Consider the following 18,725-nt stretch of genomic DNA (forward strand, 5'->3'; position numbering starts at 1 on the left):
GGACATTATTGGAACAAATGGGGAAATTTGAATATAGAATATATATATATATTAAATAATAGCATTGTATCAAATTGAATTGAAACATTTAAATCAAAATTAAAGTTTTTCATGTGCTAATTGTTTTAAGGTTATGTAGGAAAACATTTTTGTTCTTTAGGAGTTATATGTTGAAGTATTTGGGATAAAGTAACATTAATGTCTGCAACTCTTAAATGATTCAACAAAAAATTATATATATATATTATACATTTATACATATACACGTTATACACATAATCCATATATATGAAACCTATATATATGTATATATACACACACCCACAGAGAATGAGAGAGATAAAAGAAAAATATGGCTAAATATTAAAAATTGGTTAAACTAGAATATTTGGATGTTCATTGTATTATTGCAAGTTTGCTATAGGTTTGAAAATTTTCAAAATAAAAAACTGGTGAAAGTAGATTGCAAATGCCAATCAAATGCCAAAAAAAGGAGTAATATATAAAGCACCCATAGCTAGACATATTTAGGAACCATTTCATAACTCAAAATGTTTAAAGATAAAAAATTTTCAGAGGGCCATAAACAGGCTACATACATAGCATCCTTGGGTATAGATAGAAGAAAGGGAACAATATCATCCAAGTTGTGAGAGAAACTTAGTTAGAACATAGATTTTTATATCCAGCCAATTAGAATTTAAGTGTGCCTACAGCAAGAGAGAGATAGAGAAGAAAAAGTATTTTCAGTAATATAAAGACTAAGAAATTTTGTATTCAGAGATCTCCTCTGAAATAATTAAAGATATGTTCCAGCAAAATGAAAATGAATCAAAGAAACAGGAAGATATGGAATCCAAGAAACAGTGGAATACAAAGAAATTGTAAGCCATAAATACACAGCATTAGAGATATGAAACAGTTACAACAGAAAACCATACTATTAAAAATGTATTTAGTGAATAATTTTCTGGGACAAATGAGTTATCAAATTTAACTCAAGAAGAGTAAAATCTTTTAATAAACCATTAAACCTAGACAGTACTGAAAAAATAATCAATGAGTCATCCTTCAATACAGTTCTAAATCTCAGATGGTAGTAATTTATAGTTTCACCTGCAGTGGAAATTATCAGTATCTATTACATAGAGAGAATTCTTACAAATCAACAAGACAGCCCTATTTCTTTTTACCATCTTTATTAGAGTATAATTGCTTTACAATGGTGTGTCATTTTCTGCTTTATAACAAAGTGAATCAGTTATACATATACATATGTTCCCATAGCTCTTCCCTCTTGCATCTCCCTCCCTCCCACCCTCCCTATCTCACCCCTCTAGGTGGTCGCAAAGCACCGAGCTGATCTCCCTGTGCTATGCGGCTGCTTCCCACTAGCTATCTATTTTACATTTGGTAGTGTATATATGTCCATGCCACTCTCTCACTTTGTCCCAGCTTACCCTTCCCCCTCCCCATATCCTCAAGTCCATTCTCTAGTAGGTCTGTGTCTTTATTCCCATCTTGCCCCTAGGTTCCTCATGACATTTTTTTTCCCTTAGATTCCATATATATGTGTGTTAGCATACGGTATTTGTTTTTCTCTTTCTGAGTTACTTCAGTCTGTATGACAGACTCTAGGTCCATCCACCTCACTACTCAATAACTCAATTTCGTTTCTTTTTACGCCTGAGTAATATTCCATTGTATATATGTGCCACATCTTCTTTATCCATTCATCTGTTGATGGACATTTAGGTTGCTTCCATGTCCTGGCTATTGTAAATAGAGCTGCAATGAATATTGTGGTACATGACTCTTTTTCAATTATGGTTTTCTCAGGGTATATGCCCAGTAGTGGGATTGCTGGGTCATATGGTAGTTTTACTTGTAGTTTCTTAAGGAACCTCCATACTGTTCTCCATAGTGGCTGTAGCAATTTACATTCCCACCAACAGTGCAGGAGGGTTCCCTTTTCTCCACACCCTCTCCAGCATTTATTGTTTGTAGAGTTTTTGATGATGGCCATTCTGACCGCTGTGAGATGATATCTCATTGTAGTTTTGATTTGCATTTCTCTAATGATTAATGATGTTGAGCATTCTTTCATGTGTTTGTTGGCAATCTGTATATCTTCTTTGGAGAAATGTCTATTTAGGTCTTCTGCCCATTTTTGGATTGGGTTGTTTGCTATTTTGATACTGAGCTGCATGAGCTGCTTGTAAATTTTGGAGATTAATCCTTTGTCAGTTGCTTCATTTGCAAATATTTTCTCCAATTCTGAGGGTTGTCTTTTGGTCTTGTTTATGGTTTCTTTTGCTGTGCAAAAGCTTTTAAGTTTCATTAGGTCCCATTTGTTTATTTTTGTTTTTATTTCCATTTCTCTAGGAGGTGGGTCAAAAAGGATCTTGCTGTGATTTATGTCATAGAGTGTTCTGCCTATGTTTTCCTCTAAGAGTTTGATAGTGCCTGGCCTTACATTTAGGTCTTTAATCCATTTTGAGTTTATTTTTGTGTATGGTGTTAGGGAGTGTTCTAATTTCACACTTTTACATGTACCTGTCCAGTTTTCCCAGCACCACTTATTGAAGAGGCTGTCTTTATTCCACTGTATATTCTTGCCTCCTTTATCAAAGATAAGGTGACCATATGTGCATGGGTTTATCTCTGGGCTTTCTATCCTGCTCTGTTGGTCTATATTCTGTTTTGGTGCCAGTACCATATTGTCTTGATTACTGTAGCCTTGTAGCATAGTCTGAAGTCAGGGAGCCTGATTCCTCCAGCTCCATTTTTCTTTCTCAAGATTGCTTTGGGGCTTCCTTGGTGGCGCAGTGGTTGGGAGTCTGCCTGCCGATGCAGAGGACACGGGTTCATGCCCTGGTCTGGGAAGATCCCACATGCCGCGGAGTGGCTAGGCCCATAAGCCATGGCCGCTGAGCCTGTGCGTCTGGAGCCTGTGCTCCGCAATGGGAGAGGCCACAACGGTGAGAGGCCCGCGTACAGCAAAAAAAAAAAAAAATTGCTTTGGCTATTCAGGGTCATTTGCATTTCCATACAAATTGTGAAATTTTTTGTTCTAGTCCTGTGAAAAATGCCTGTGGTATTTTGCTAGGGATTGCATTGAATCTGTAGATTGCTTTGGGTAGTAGAGTCATTTTCACAATGTTGATTCTTCCAATCCAAGAACATGGTATATCTCTCCATTTGTATCATCTTTAATTTCTTTCATCACTGTATTATAATTTTCTGCATACAGGTCTTTTGTCTCCTTAGGTAGTTTTACTCCTAGATATTTTATTCTTTTTGTTGCAATGGTAAATGGGAGTGTTTTCTTAATTTCACTTTCAGATTTTTCATCATTAGTGTATAGGAATGCGAGAGATTTCTGTGCATTAATTTTGTATCCTGCTACTTTACCAAATTCATTGATTAGCTCTAGTAGTTTTCTGGTAGCATCTTTAGGATTCTCTATGTATAGTATCATGTCATCTGCAGTGACAGCTTTACTTCTTCTTTTCCAATTTGGATTCCTTTTCTTTTTCTTCTCTGATTGGTGTGGCTAAAACTTCCAAAACTATGTTGAATAATAGTGGTGAGAGTGGACCACCTTGTCTTGTTCCTGATCTTAGTGGAAATGGTTTCAGTTTTTCACCATTGAGGATGATGTTGTCTGTGGGTTTGTCATATGTGGCCTTTATTATGTTGAGGAAAGTTCCCTTTATGCCTACTTTCTGCAGGATTTTTTATCATAAATGGGTGTTGAATTTTGTCAAAAGCTTTTTCTGCATCTATTGAGATGATCATATGGTTTTTATTCTTCAGTTTTTTAATATGGTGTATCACATTGATTTGTGTATATTGAAGAATCCTTGCATTCCTGGAATAAACCCCACTTGATCATGGTGTATGATCACTTTAATATGCTGTTGGATTCTGTTTGCTAGTATTTTGTTGAGGATTTTTGCATCTATGTTCATCAGCGATATTGGCCTGTAGTTTTCTTTCTTTGTGACTCCTTGTCTGGTTATGGTATCAGGGTGATGGTGGCCTCGTAGAATGAGTTTGGGAGTGTTCCTCCCTCTGCTATATTTTGGAAGAGTTGAGAAGGATAGGTGTTAGCTCTTCTCTAAATGTTTGATAGAATTTGCCTGTGAAGCCATCTGGTCCTGAAGGCAGCCCTATTTTTTAAATGGGCAAATGATATGAATAGAAAATGAAAAGAAGAAATACAGGCAGCCAATTCACTTATGAAAAACAAATTTAATCTCAGTAGTAATAAAAGAGGTGAAAAGAAACTTCAATGAGAGATTCTACTTACCCTCATCAAATAAGCAAAAATTAAATATTGATAATATGAAGTTCTGGCAAAGGTGTAGGGAAATAGATTCTCTCATTTACAGTTGGTAGAAGGAAAATATAAATTAGCATAGACTTTTCAGAGGCCAATTTGGCAATATATATTAAGGTACAAAATGTGAATACATATACTTTGTCCAAGTTTTCTGCTTTAAAGGATCTGTCCCATACAAATACTGGCATACTCTGGAGAAAGGGAAGAATTACAATGTAAATTCCTTACTAGGGGATACTGTGCATCCATTTAAAAGCATAAAATAAATCAGAATGCATTAACATGAAAGTATCTCTAACCATAGTAACGTGGGAAAGAAAGCTGTATAACATATATAGTATAATTACTTTTTTTGATGCTGTATATCTGTTGAAATCATCTGATATGTAAGCTTTCATCTGGTACTGGACTTACAGAACTGAAGAAAACAGATAAGGTTCCTGGCCTTACATACTTTACATATCCAGTTTGGGAGATGGGAGATGAGAGTGGGGCTGGGGTGAGCAAATAATAAACCAGTTAGCAAATACATAAGATAAGTTTCTATTAGTGATAGTGTTCTATTAAAGCAATAAACAGGGACTGTAGTGGGAGAGGATGCCCAGCGTAAAGTTAGTGCTATCAGTAAATGAGAGCAATTATGATCTCCCCACATATGTTCTGGAATTGAAAACCCCTACAATTCCTATCAATCTCTTGTCTTTCAAGATGTGCCAGCCAGAGAAGATGTAATATAATCAAAATTCTGCAGAGATTTTGTAAGCTGACAGAAAGCACCAAACTGCAAGTCCAGCATCCAAGTTTTTCATTCTTGTGCATCTGCATTAGCAGAGTTATATCTAGTCTCTGAAAACGAGGGAAAGGAGGGTGTACTTGGCATTGCAAGCTCATAGGCATGTTTCAGGAATACATGAATAATTATGTTACCTTTTTTTTAGGATGTTTTTGTCTTATGTAAGTAGAATTAGTACAGGCAGTAAGTGTACACAAAGTGATTGTGGATTGGACTTTACATATGTGTTTGTGTATAAGAGGAGTACATATGAAGGAGATAGAGGACTCCAAGAAGGAACATCACGCTATCTTGAGTCCTCCCTGTTCCCATGAATGAAAGTTTTGGGCTCTACGGTCCTGACCACAGGGTAGGGGCTACAGTGGCCCCACGCCAAGCAGAGCCCATAAAGCAGAGAATTTCTTTGTGTGAATCTTCTTCATCCACCATTTGCTATCCAAACCATACTCCATGGCATTTCAAACCCAAAAGAGCAGAACAGGAGCCATGTGTGCTTTCAGGTGGCGCTCTCCTTTAGAGCTCTGAAAAGCAGAGGGCTGTTTTGGGGGACACCCACCCTTTTGTCCCTCTCTCAAGTGCTAGCCACTCTTGCTCAGACTCACATCCCAAGGCTGACTGCTCAGAGATAGGTGCCAAATGGACTGCATGTGTGCACTCTACCAGGAGATTCAATGCAAGTGCTTTTAAGAGGTCAATGCCCTCCCACTGGGAAATGGTAATATGCTATGTACTTAATGGTAATATGCTATGTACTTAATTAATTTCTACCCAACAGCAATACCATAAAATTGGAAAAAACAATTCCATCACCCAGGATCAATGTGTATAAAGTATACACAAAAGGATCAAAAGTTTTCATCAGTAAACTTGTGTTTGTGCTTTGGTTGAATATTCAGAGGTCCACTTCTACTATAGGCTGATGAATGCTGTACAGTTAATTACCAGTTAATTGCTTGTCTCTTTCTCCTTGTGTTGCTACTACATGGGTTAGAAATGACAGGGATGAGATTTTTGCTAGTCGCCTTCAGATCAGGAATCCAAGGGAAAAGCTTCCCATTAGATTTTACCATAAAGAGCCTTCCTTTTCATAAGTGTTTTTGTTTTATTTTTTTAAACATGCAAAAACAATCATATTATGATTACGGAAATTGAGCTACGAGGTAACCAGGTGGAGCTGCCATCTCATGAATGTTCAATGATACAGGCTGTAACGATTTCTTAACAACCAGTCTGGAGATGTAGCTACATAATACAAATAAAACTGGTTGAAAGAGTGAAAGCAACAATATAGCTACCATTTATACCAGACTACATAATATTATACAACAGCTTTGTAATTATTTGTTTTTTTGGTTTTTTTGTGGTACGCGGGCCTCTCACTGTTGTGGCCTCTCCCATTGCGGAGCACAGTCTCTGGACGCGCAGGCTCAGCGGCCATGGCTCACGGGCCCAGCCGCTCCGCGGCATGTGGGATCTTCCCAGACCGGGGCACGAACCCGCGTTGCCTATCTCCAGCACTTTAAGCTCCATGAGACAAAGACTATCCTTTCTTTCACCTCTGTCTCTCTAGTACCAAGCCCAGTACCCGATACTTAGCTGACACGCAGGAAATATTGTGAGTGAATGAACAAGTGATTAATGAACAACTGAAAAAGCCAGGTTTAAAACCCAGTTCTTCGAAACTGAGTTATTTGTAATGAGGTGGATGGACCTAGAATGTGTCATACAGAGTGAAGTCAGAAAGAGAAAAACAAATACCATATGTTAATGCACATATATGGAATCGAAAACAACAGTACTGATGAACCTAGTGGCAGGGCAGGAATAAAGATGCAGATGTGGAAAACAGACTTGAGGACACAGAGTGGGGAGGGGAAGCTGGGATGAAGTAAGAGAGTAGCATTGACATATATACACTACCAAATGTAAAATGGCTAGTGGGAAGCTGTTGCATAGCACAAGGAAATCAGCTTGATGCTTTGTGATGACCTAGAAGGGTGAGATAGGGAGGGTGGGAGGGAGGCTCAAGAGGGAGGGGATATGGGGATATATGTATACCTATAGCTGATTCACTTTGTTGCACAGCAGAAACTAACACAACATTGTAAAGCAATTATACTACAATAAAGATATATTTTAAAAATGAAAGTAAATAAATAAAACCCAGTTCTTGAGAATTCCCTGGCAGTCCAGTGGTTAGAGCTCGGCGCTCTCACTGCTAGGGCCCCAGGTTCGATCCCTGGTCAGGGAACTGAGATCCCGCAAGCCATGCGGCACAGCAGGAAAACACACACACACACACACACACACACAAATAAAAAATTAACACCCAGTTCTTGGGCCTCGTATGCCATTCCCACGATAGCAAGATACACCCTTGCAGATACCCAGAAGTTCAAGGCAGAATAAAAGACATTAACAGAGGATATCGGGGCCATGGACTATAACTCCCATTTAATTTCATATGAATGTATGGCCTAACCAATTCGGAGATTTGTTTCCAGAAAGTATTGATTTATTCCCTTGAGATCAGTCCCGGTAAATACAAGTCTCAGTGCATTGGCAGTTCACTACTGTGGATGGCTCCCCAGTACATGGTGCTTTAGTTGATTGCACTTTGTGGTCTCAGCAGAGTGGGGCTGGATCTTGAGACTGGGCTCTTTCCTCATAGAATGATACCCTGAAGGAGGTCGGAGAGCCAAGGAAATGGAAGGCAGGTCCATAATCTCTGCCGCTTCTCACAGGCCCAGAGGGCTAGTGTCAGAATCAGAGAGAACGGCAGGAGCTCCTATTTCTTCTGCTGGGTGTCACCTGCCCCTGGCCCTTTTACCTGCCCCTGCATCTGAGGACCAAAAAAGCAGCACAATTTCACAGGCTGAATCTCCTCTCCCTAGCTGATCCGATCTAACTCACGAAGAATGGGTTACAAAGCACCAATACTCCATCAAAGGCAGGGCCCTTACTTTAATCTTGATCTTCAGGTTGCATTGACCTCAGATAGCTTTCCCAGAATGTTGTGAAAATATGCTATACACACACACACACACATTACTTTAGTATTCAAAGAAGTTTCTAGGGTTAATGGAGCATTTGACTCAAAGCATAGCCAACGTTTGCAGTGATATCTTGGGTATACAATTTGCATTTATGATTTCTTATCCTCTTCTCTTTACCAACACCAACCCCCTTAGGAAAGGAGCCTGGAGGGGGAACCAAGAGTTTGGATTGCAAAATTGAGGAGTGTGCTGAAACACCTGCTCTAGAGGACTCATCATCCCCTGCGGATATTCAGCAACATTCCTGGCAGGTTTCCACAGACATTGAGAACACTGAAAGGTAAGTGGGAAGTTACCCTAAATAGACTGCCAACCCTCCTCTAGTTAACACTCAGGGGCTAGAGAGAGTCGAGATTTTCTCTTTCAGATTCAGAAACAGAGCTCTCAGTAAACGGAGATGAGAGACGGTAAGGGGTCCAAATCCATCTGCGGAATGACAGCAGAGCCTCCAGGAGATGTGGGCTCCCAGGCCTCTGCTTTTCCCACTCCATCAGTCTTGCATCTCCATGGAGATGAAAATGGAGTGCTTCCTTGGGAAGGGAGAAAGGTGGATCTATATACCCATCACAGCTCACCCACCAGGATGGGTCCCAAAATCTCCATTTGTTTAAGGGAGAAGAATCCAAAATTGTACAAAGATGTCTCCAGTAGATTCTCAGATTTCAGGTGTATGGCATGGCCTATTCAGTTGCCAGTCAGGGGCTGAGTGTTCTGTCCAGTTCACAGACAGCTTTCCAAAGGGCTGTCTCCTCTTACTCTCCCAGGATGTAGATGATGGCCCCTTAGTGGTCAAAGTGAGTTAATGCATTTGTCTTAACAAGCAGTAGCTCACGGCTAGAGAGGGAGTTTCTTTCTTGGGAAGAAGAGATTCTACAGTGATTCTATTTCATTTGGGAAAAGGAAGCAATAACAATAATATAATCATAAACGCATCTAGATGCTAAAAATTCCATTCTGTGAGGCAGAGGGACAAGCCCCTTGTTTATTGGCCTTCACACTGATATCTTGTCCTTTGCTACTGATGTCCCCAGAGCCAGCACGAAGCCGCTGAACACTAGGCAATTCCATCTAGGACTCTGTGTGTGTGGGGTTGAGTCATTGACAAGATAATGAACGCTATTTTTTTATTTTTAGAAATGTATCACAGAGTGACATTTAGAGCCATTGTAGTTCTACTTTCAGATTGTAATATAATTCTAAAGCTAATTAACCAAATTTCTGTGTTTATAGAAAATTGAAGCATGTGGTAATTACGTGCTATTAATAAAACTGGGATTTTGTCTAAGCTTGGAAATCCAACAATTCAAACAATAAAGCTGTTTGGCACAGTTTGGTAGAGCCATAGACAAATGATGAGTGATTTCTCTTAATTTATAAAGTAGAAAATGCTTTGCTCTATTCCCAGGAATATCTGCCAAAGTGCCATGGTCAGTGTGCAATCCTTCAGCAAAGCCATGTTCCTTCTCAGAAACCTCGCACAGAATCTCTATCCAAGCCTTTTAAGCTTGTCAGAGAGCAAGCTACGGCTGATAATAATAATAGGAGAGTCTAGCCCTCAGCGTTGGAGGTATTTCAGTTCAGCCTAAAAGTTCAGATTCTGGTCAAAGGTGGTGGGAGTGACTGGGAGAAGTAGGCACAGTAGACCTGGTCTGGGAGGGGGCTTCCTTGCTTCTCCCTATCACTTCGCCCTAAGAAATCCGTGGGTCTCAAACTGGGCTGCACATTAAAAACATTCCAAGCCAATTTAATGTGTTGACCCTTGGGAATGCTTAACACCTGTGTTACTGTGAATTCCAATCACGATAATGAGAGACGACAGGGAGTGAAACCACACAGGCAGGACAGCCCTTGGACCAGATGAGAACATCATCACCCAGCCTCAGCTTTGCCCAGGGTTCTCCTGTTGTTCTAGTTGCATGCCCTTCACCTGCCCTTGGAAACGTGAAGTACTGTCCTCATTACCAGAGGCTCTTCTCTGATCTCAGCCAGGTCCAACTGAAGGCAGATATGAGGGCTCCTATAGCAGAATGCCCTGCGGAAACGTGTGTCAGAGTAATTCTTATTCCTTCCACAGCCAACCCAACTCAGATTTTCTTTTTTCTTATACAAGCAAAATAAATGCAATATTTGCCTACTGGAAGCTCGAGCTGGTACAGTTAGGCACAGACTTTGTCCTTCAGTTGTCTCACAGAACAGACGGTTTGAGATTACATTTCAAAACTTTACAGCTGATAGTTTTTCTTTTTATCAATTTTACAGAGACATGCGAGAAATGAAAAACCTTTTAAGCAAACTCAGGGAAACTATGCCTTTACCATTGAAAAATCAAGGTGAGTCTTGTCATTTCTCTTTGAGGCAGAGGATGTTTTTAACATGATAACCTTGGGTCTTGTTTCTTCAGAAATTAAAGCAAGTTTGTTGTTTTTACACAAGCAGTAGAAGGCATTGAGCCTACAGTTGTCTTTCCTCGAGAAGACAAGCGAATGAGAATAGTTTATCAGGTGAATGCAGTTTTGCTCTGAGGGGGAGCTGAGAAACACTCTGATGACACAACAGACACCTCCTCCACTGGCCCTATCAGTCAAGAGCATTTATTCATTGTATACGCTGTGAAAACCACCACACCATGTGTGGCAAACACAAAAGAACTGAAGACTTGGCCCTTTAAGAAGTTTACAGCCAAGCGGAAGAGACTTAAGAACACTTCCAAAGGAAGATCCCTGCCAACCACGTGTTGTGTTGTTATCTAAACAAAGTAATAGTAATAATTAACATAAATTGCCACTGTGATTTTGCATCCAATTCCAATGTATGGGGGTTTTTCCAAACCACCAAGCAATTATCGGACACCAGCTGGGTGTCCTGCAGTTCAACTGAATTCTGACACTAACTGGGGACAGCGTCGGATTCCATGAGTTAAGGGTTCAGTAGTCCTAAAAGACTGCCCGCCCTCAGCCCCAACTTTAGACACCAATCCCAAGTCCAGGTTGTCACCTGAGCTTCTGACATCCAGCTATAGATCAGAGGGTCCAATGAACTCCTTCTTAGGTTCAGTTAGTTCACTAGAGCATCTCACAGAACTCAGAGAAACATTTTACTTACCAGATCACCGGTTTATTATTACAGGATATAACTCAGGAACAGCCAGAGAGAAGAGATGCACAGGGCAAGGTATGGGGAAAGGGCACAGAAATCCCATGCCCTCTCCAGGAGCACCACTCTCCCCAGTCTCAGAAGCTCTCCAAACCCTGTCCTTTTGAGTTTTTATAGTGGCTTCTTACACAGGCATGACCGATTAAATCACTGGCCATAGGCAATTGATTCAACCTTCAGCCCCTCTCCCCTCCCTGGAAGTCAGGGGGTGGGATTGAAATTGTTAACCCTCCAATCACATAGTTGATTCTCCTAGCAACCAGCCCCCATCCTCAGGTGTTTTCCAAAAGTCACATCATTAACATAACAAAAGACATCTTTATTGCTCTCTAAGGAAGTTCCCAGAGTTTTGGTAGTTCTGTGCCAAGAATGAGGTCAGAGACCAAATATATATAAATTACAATATCACAGCCACTACCCTAAATACCTTAGATGTATTAACTACATTAACTTATTTAATTCTAATAACAGCTTTGAGGGAAATGCTATTCATGTTTCCCAATTTACAGGAAACTGAGGCACAGAGAGGTTAACTAACTTGGCCAAGGTCACACAGACTGTAAGTAGAAAGGCTGAGATGTGATCCCAGGTAGCCTGTCTATGGGCGTATACACCAGAAAAGGAAGCAGAAACACAGAAAGGGAAAGGGGATATTCACTAGAATGTAAGTTCTGTGAGGGGAGGGCCTCTGTATGCTTTTGTTAACTGTTTTATCTTCAGTACCTAGAGAAATGCTCGGAACATAGCAGAACACCCAGCATAAACATTAAATGTTTGTTCAACCTGCACCCAACTTTGCAGCCCCAGAGTCTGAAGATATGTACAAAGGACTAATAATAATCACTTTCACTAAGCACATATGGCCAGAGCAGCCTTAAGGGAAGCATCAGCTTCAGAGGGTGGTCCATAGAGGGTGGAAAAAGGGTTTTTAGAAGTAAGAAAGATACACCTTGTTTCCACCGAGCAAAGCCCAGGCGGAAGGGAGGGCAGGGTGCTGCTTGCCTCTGGGTGAGGAGGGAGAAGATTTGGCAGCAGAGCGGGAGCTCCACTTGGCTCAAGGAGCAGCGTGGCAGAAGGTGGAGAGGTGGAGGTGAGAACACCAGACAGTGTAGTGTGACCTGAGCTGCAAGGGATGGAGGCAGGTAACAGAAAATAAGAGGCGGGCGATTGACATATATACAATCATAGGTATAAAGTGGATAACTAATAAGAACCTGCTGTATAAAAGAAATAAAATTCAATTAAAAAATAAAATTTAATAATAAGAAAAGTAAAAAAAAAAAATAAAGAAAGAAAAGAAAAGAAGAGACCAGCAATGTGGTGCATCAGGTAAACTGCAAGCACCCCCAAAGGGCCTGGTGACCGAGGGTTCCTGGCTTGAGCCGTCGGTACAGTGTTTGGGAGACCTTGTAGGGTTTTAAGAAAACAGTGTTTTACTACAGAGTGTTGTAGTAATGAGAGCCCTCTGGACACAGCCTGCAAGTTTGCTGCTAGAAATAAGCATGGTTAAGGCTAGCCTTGGGCTCCGACGCTTGCTCTGCCATTTTCCTGGAACAAGTAGTTTAACTTCTGGAAATGTACATTTCCTTATCCCTGAAAAAGAAATTAGACCACCTACTTCAGAGGCTTGTTGTAAGGATTAAATGATTAAACGCATGTCAATGCCCACTACCAACCTTACAGAGAGCAAGCGCTCAACAGATGCATTATTATTATTGTTATTATTGATATTTACCAGCTGGCCCACCAACCTAGTTCAGGAAAACTCCAAATCATCATTAAATTGAACAATACCTGCTACATTTCACTCTGAAGCAGACTATGTGTAGCATCCATGAAAGGTTGATTCTGAGCCAGCTCTCCAGAATATTGATCTCTGAGACTTTGGATTTGGGGCTCATGTCTGAAGCTATCCTCACCTTTGTATTATGTAGGGCAAGTCCCCCCCACCAACAGGATGTGGTTGGTCTTCTTTTACTTCACATCCAGTTGCTTAGGAGGATGACAACCCACAGCCCCCCAGGCTGAGTTTCATGGATGCCATAGCCTATATTTTAAATTAAATATCTGAAACATTCCCTCTATATTTAGTGAAAGTTCATCCAACAGTTTTTGAATCGGGCATTATTGGAAAAATAGAAATTTTATTTTCTTTACTTAGGACATTTTTATAATCACAAAAAGTATAATAGAAATACTGGGACGTCCCTGGCAGTCCTGTGGTTAAGTCTCTGCGCTTCCACTGCAGGGGGTGTGGCTTCGATCCCTGGTCAGAGATCTAAGATCCCACATGTCAAGTGGTGTGGCCAGAAAAATCCAAAATTATAGTAGAAATATTTTGTATGACTTTGTATTACTTTTATAAATGGAAAAAATAATTAGAATTTTAAATACATTTTAAAAATATAATAATAGTAATGAATGATTGATAATATGAGTGAAAACACAAGAGAAAAGGGAAAAATCGAAACAAGTGATGCCTAGGACTTGAACCCTAAATCCATTTGGGCCATGCAAAGGAAAAAGCTAGGAGATAGAAGGACTTCTTCAGGAGGGAGTAATGCTGTATGATTTTAAAATAATTTTTAAAATTCAGGTGAAGTCTTGTGGGAAATTAAGGTTTCTTCATTGGGGGGAGAAATGGGAACCCTTAGCACGTGAAGATACATCTCTGTTCTGGGCATGTTTAATGGGTACTCACAGCAAGACGTCACTGGGAGCGGAGCGGTGGGGAAGGGGAATGCAAGTCTCCGCTGGGATGTCTGAGAAGGCCTGAAGGAAGGAGAGCAGGTCTGTTGGAGTCACCATGGGAACATTTTTTAGCAGATGCATGCGGCACTATTTTAATCAGCAGATCAGCCAGATCCCTCTCTCTGCGTATACCAAGATAGAGCATAGAGGCTGCCCCATGACCTTCCTGGAATTCTTTCCAGGAGATTGATTTATTACACAGGTCTAATCTATGCAGAAAATGATGTGGGGTGAAATGTGGGAAAATGTGTTCCAGTTTTTTTCTGTAGGACCTTATTGTCAAAACATAATTCTAACTGGATGAAAAGCATTATAGAGAGCCATCTGTTTTCCTTCTGCCTGCTTCTTTCCTTTCTCTTTTCATTCCATTTACACGTGAGTTTGAAGCAGAGAGAAAAAGGGAAAAGATACTGCTCCTGGTCCCCCTTTTTCCTACACAAACCCTGACCATGTGGAAATCCTGCCAGGCACATACAGGGTGCGGGTGGGGAACCCACACTGGAAATGCTCTGAGTCCCCTGTTCTCCAGACTCCATCCTGTCCCGCAACTCAGAAATTCTTCCATGTTGATTTGAGCATTTCAAAATTGAATCCTATCTTCCCGCCTTCCCACCACAATCAAAACTTGACTCAACAACAATATGCTTTAAATTGATTTCCAGTGACAAATAAAGGAAGGTGGCCAAGATCAGGAATTGTAATGGATAGTGATTATGCCTTTATTTGAGATGGGACCTTTGCTTCTGTGCTTCCAGTTTAAGGCTGGAGACAGAGGTGCACAGAAGAAAACTCCCTTGCTCGGCTGCAGCTCCCGGCAGCCTCCCGGCAACGTCCAGGTCTCCTGGCTCTCAGCCCTCTGTCCTTTCCTCTGCTTCAGCACCTCTCCTGTCCTACATTCCAGGTCACTGGCAGTGCTGTAGGGAGCTTCATTAATTATGAGAGTCTTGCTGTGTCAAATGGATTACAAATGGAACCACCTGTGTAGAGCCCACAAAGTTACCGACAAAGGCTAAAAGGAGATGGGAAAGTGAAGGACAAGCATCTTCTAAATGCAGGCTGTAATCAAACAAAACACTGCAGAAATAATTTAAGCCTGAAAGACAGTTTCACCTTTTCCAAAATTCTGACTTCATGAATGCTGTGTGGTGTGTCAATACATTTACTCTTGCCTAGAATTCGGTTGGTGGTACCATGCATTAGAGTCTGTCTGAAGTGGATCAGTCAGGAGTTGCAGCTGTTCTAGAATGGGCCCCCTCCTGCAGACAGTCCTACTCCAGACTAAACTGGGCCTAGGAACAGTTCCCCCATTCTCTATACCCCTGATCCACTCCAATCTGGACGTGCATAATTAGAACCAACATAGCCATGGCAAGCGGAAGAGTTCTCTGGCATCTGGCTGAAGAACACTGAGCAGTTATGTCACCTGCTAGCCTGGAGATGACTTTTTAGGTCCTTCCCCAGCACCTCATATAGAGACTTTCTGTGCCTCAAGTTGGTGTCTGAATGTCACTCTGGGCAGTTTTTTGTTTTGTTTTTTAATTAATTAATTAATTTTTGGCTCCATTGCGTCTTTGTTGCTGCACGTGGGCTTTCTCTAGTTGTGGCGAGCAGGGGCTACTCTTCGTTGCAGTGCGTGGGCTTCTCATTGTGGTGGCTTCTCTTGTTGCAGAGCACAGGCTCTAGGCTCACGGGCTTCAGTAGTTGCAGCACGCAGGCTCAGTAGTTGTGGCACACGGGCTTAGTTGCTCTGCGGCATGTGGGATCTTCCCAGACCAGGGCTTGAACCCATGTCCCCTGCATTGGCAGGCAGATTCTTAACCACTGTGCCACCAGGGAATTTCACTCTAGGAAGTTTTACTGGTTACCCCAGATCCTTTGCAATCTCTACAACATTTTGCCCAGGATTCAGCATGACATATGCTATCCCTCCCCCGCTCCTCCAATCTAATCCACTCATCACTGATCACACATCAGTTTCTAAATACATTACTCTAATTATGTTGAGCCACTACTCAAATTTTATGTGTCTACACATTGTCCATTGAAGGAAAAACAGACTTCTCACCTCATCATTTCTTGTCCCCACCATCATCCAACATGTGATAGTCACTTACAATATGCCAGATTCTGTGTCAGGTGCTGGGGATGATTCTGCCTAGAGGCTTTCCATCTCAACAGGACAGAATGGGATGAGAATCACCTGGGAAGCTTTTTCAGCTGACATAAGCCTCCCCTTGCAGAGATTGTGATGGAGCCTTCAGGGTATGACATGTGAACTCTGGAAACAACTAACACACACACACACACACACACACACACACATACTATTGGAAAGACAAAAAAATAGCTCTTAAAATGCAACTATTAGTTAGATACAGGTTGCTATAAGGGTATATTAATAGTTAGAAACAGGTTGCTACAAGGGCATATTGGATTCTCACCTAGTCAGATTTTAGTTGTAAATGGGGAAGGAGAAGACAGGAGTAATTGAGAATTGCTTTTTGGAAAGTATCTGAGCTGAGATTTTTTAGGATAAATTGAAATTAGCTAAAGAAAAAGATAGAAAGAAGAGAGTCTAGGCAGAAGATTCTGAATGTGTGAAGGTGTCTGAGGAGATGACAGAGCAGGGCATTTTGATGAACTATAAATACTTCATTATTTGGGAAAGTGGTTAGAAAAGAGGCTTAAGGACTTCCCTGGTGGCACAGTGGTTAAGAATCTGCCTGCCAATGCAGGGGACACAGGTTTGAGTCCTGGTCTGAGAAGATCCCATATGCCATGGAGCAACTAAGCTTGTGCGCCACAATTACTAAGCCTGTGCTCTAGAACCCGCAAGCCACAACTACTGAGCCCATGTGCCACAACTACTGAAGTCCGCACACCTATAACCCGTGCTCCGCAACAAGAGAAGCCACCGCAGTGAGAAGCCCGCACACCACAACAAAGAGTAGCCCCCACTCACCGCAACTAGAGAAAGCCCGCGCACAGGAACAAAGACCCAACGCAGCCAAAAATAAAATAAATAAAATAAATAAATTTTTATAAAAAGAGACTTAAGAGAGAGATTAGAGGGAGTCTTTCAAGATGGTGGAGTGGAAGGACCTTGAGCTTACCTTCTCTCATGAACACACCAAAATCACAACTAACATCTGAACAGCCATCGATAGAAAAGACTGGAACCTACAGAAAAAGATCTTCTACATCTAAAGGCGTAAAGAAGAAAGCACAACGAGATGGTAGGAGGGGTGCACTTGAAATATAACCAAATCCTTAACCTCCTCCCCCACCCCACCCTACCTTGGGTGACCTTGCAGAGGCTCTCCCACAGGAGTGAGAGTTCTGAGGCCAACATCAGGCTTCCCAGCCCAAGGGTCTGGCATTGGGAAGAGGTGCCCCCCAGAGCATTTGGATTTGAAGGCCGGCAGGGCTTATTTGCAGGAGCTCCACAGGACTGGGGGAAACAGACACTTAACTCTTAAAGGGATTGCACAAAATCTCACATGTACCAGGACCAAGGGCAAAAGCAGTAACCTCAGAGAAGCCTGGGCCAGACCTACCTGCTGGTCTTGGAGGGTCTCCTGGGGAGGCGGGGGGGGGGTGCTGTGGCTCATGCTGGGGCCATAAAAACTGGTGGCAGATATATTGGGGATTATTCATCTGCATGAACTCTCCTTGAGGCAGACATCTTGCTTGGGTCTTTAGCACAAAGACCCGGCCCCACCCAACAGCCTGTAGCCTTCAGTGCCGGATGCCTCAGGCCAAACAACTAACGGGTGGGAATACAGCCCCACAGCCCCACGCATTAGCAGTCAGGTTGCCTAAAGACTTCTTGATCACACAGCCTGCCCACCAGAGGGCCAGGACCCAGCTCCACCCACCAGTGGGCAGGCATTAGCCCTTCCTGCCAGGAAGCCTACACAAGCTTCTAGACCAGCCTCACCCACCAGGGGGCAGAAATCAGAAGGAAGAAAACTACGATTCAGTAGACTGTAGTCTGCAAACACAGGCCAGACACTACCCTGGGACCGCTGGCCCCTGGCCCTTGGGTGAGTGCACTGCTGGGACCCATAGGACGTCTCCTACAGAAGGCTACTTCTCCAAAGTTGAGAAACGTAATTAACCCCAAATGAGGTGGCAGAGGAATGTGTTTCAGATGAAGGAACAAGATAAAACTCCAGAACTAAGTGTTGTGGAGATAGGCAATCTACCTGAGAAAGAGTTCAGAGTAACGATTGTAAAGGTGATCCAAGAACTCAGGAGAAAAATGGATAAGTTAGAGGGATTTTTTAACAAAGAGTTAGAAAATATAAAGAACAATCAAACAGAGTTGAACGATACAATAACTGAAGTGAAAAACACACTGGAAGGAATCAATAGTAGAGTAAATGAAGCAGAATGGATCAGCGAGCTGGAAGACAGAGCAGGGGAAATCACGACTATGGAGCAAAAAAAAAGAAAAAAGAATGAAAAGAAATGAGAACAGTGTGAGAGACCTCTGGAACAACATTAAGCACACTAACATTCACATTATAGGGGTCTCAGAAGGAGAAGAGAGAAAGAAAGGACCAGAGAAAATATTTGAAGAGATTATAGTTGAAAATTCCCCTAACATGGGAATGGAAAT

At 41.7% G+C, this 18,725-nt stretch overlaps 1 protein-coding gene across 3 annotated transcripts in view; it reads left to right on the forward strand.

Moving 5' to 3' along the window:
* RGS7BP (regulator of G protein signaling 7 binding protein) overlaps positions 1–18,725 on the forward strand; it is a 116,932-nt gene that overhangs the window by 86,789 nt on the left and 11,418 nt on the right. For 2 of the 3 annotated variants that reach the window (XM_029215633.1, XM_029215634.1), the window contains 2 exons: positions 8,333–8,477; positions 10,457–10,527. In XM_029215633.1, the coding sequence (XP_029071466.1) occupies positions 8,333–8,477; positions 10,457–10,527 (216 nt within the window). Of the gene's footprint in view, positions 1–8,332; positions 8,478–10,456; positions 10,532–18,725 lie in introns of those variants that run through there. The other variant, XM_029215635.1, reaches the window with a different exon arrangement.

The sequence above is a fragment of the Monodon monoceros genome, unplaced genomic scaffold, assembly GCF_005190385.1.
Source record: "Monodon monoceros isolate NGI ecotype Baffin Bay Population unplaced genomic scaffold, NGI_Narwhal_1 Super_Scaffold_12, whole genome shotgun sequence".
Classification (NCBI taxonomy): domain Eukaryota; kingdom Metazoa; phylum Chordata; class Mammalia; order Artiodactyla; family Monodontidae; genus Monodon; species Monodon monoceros.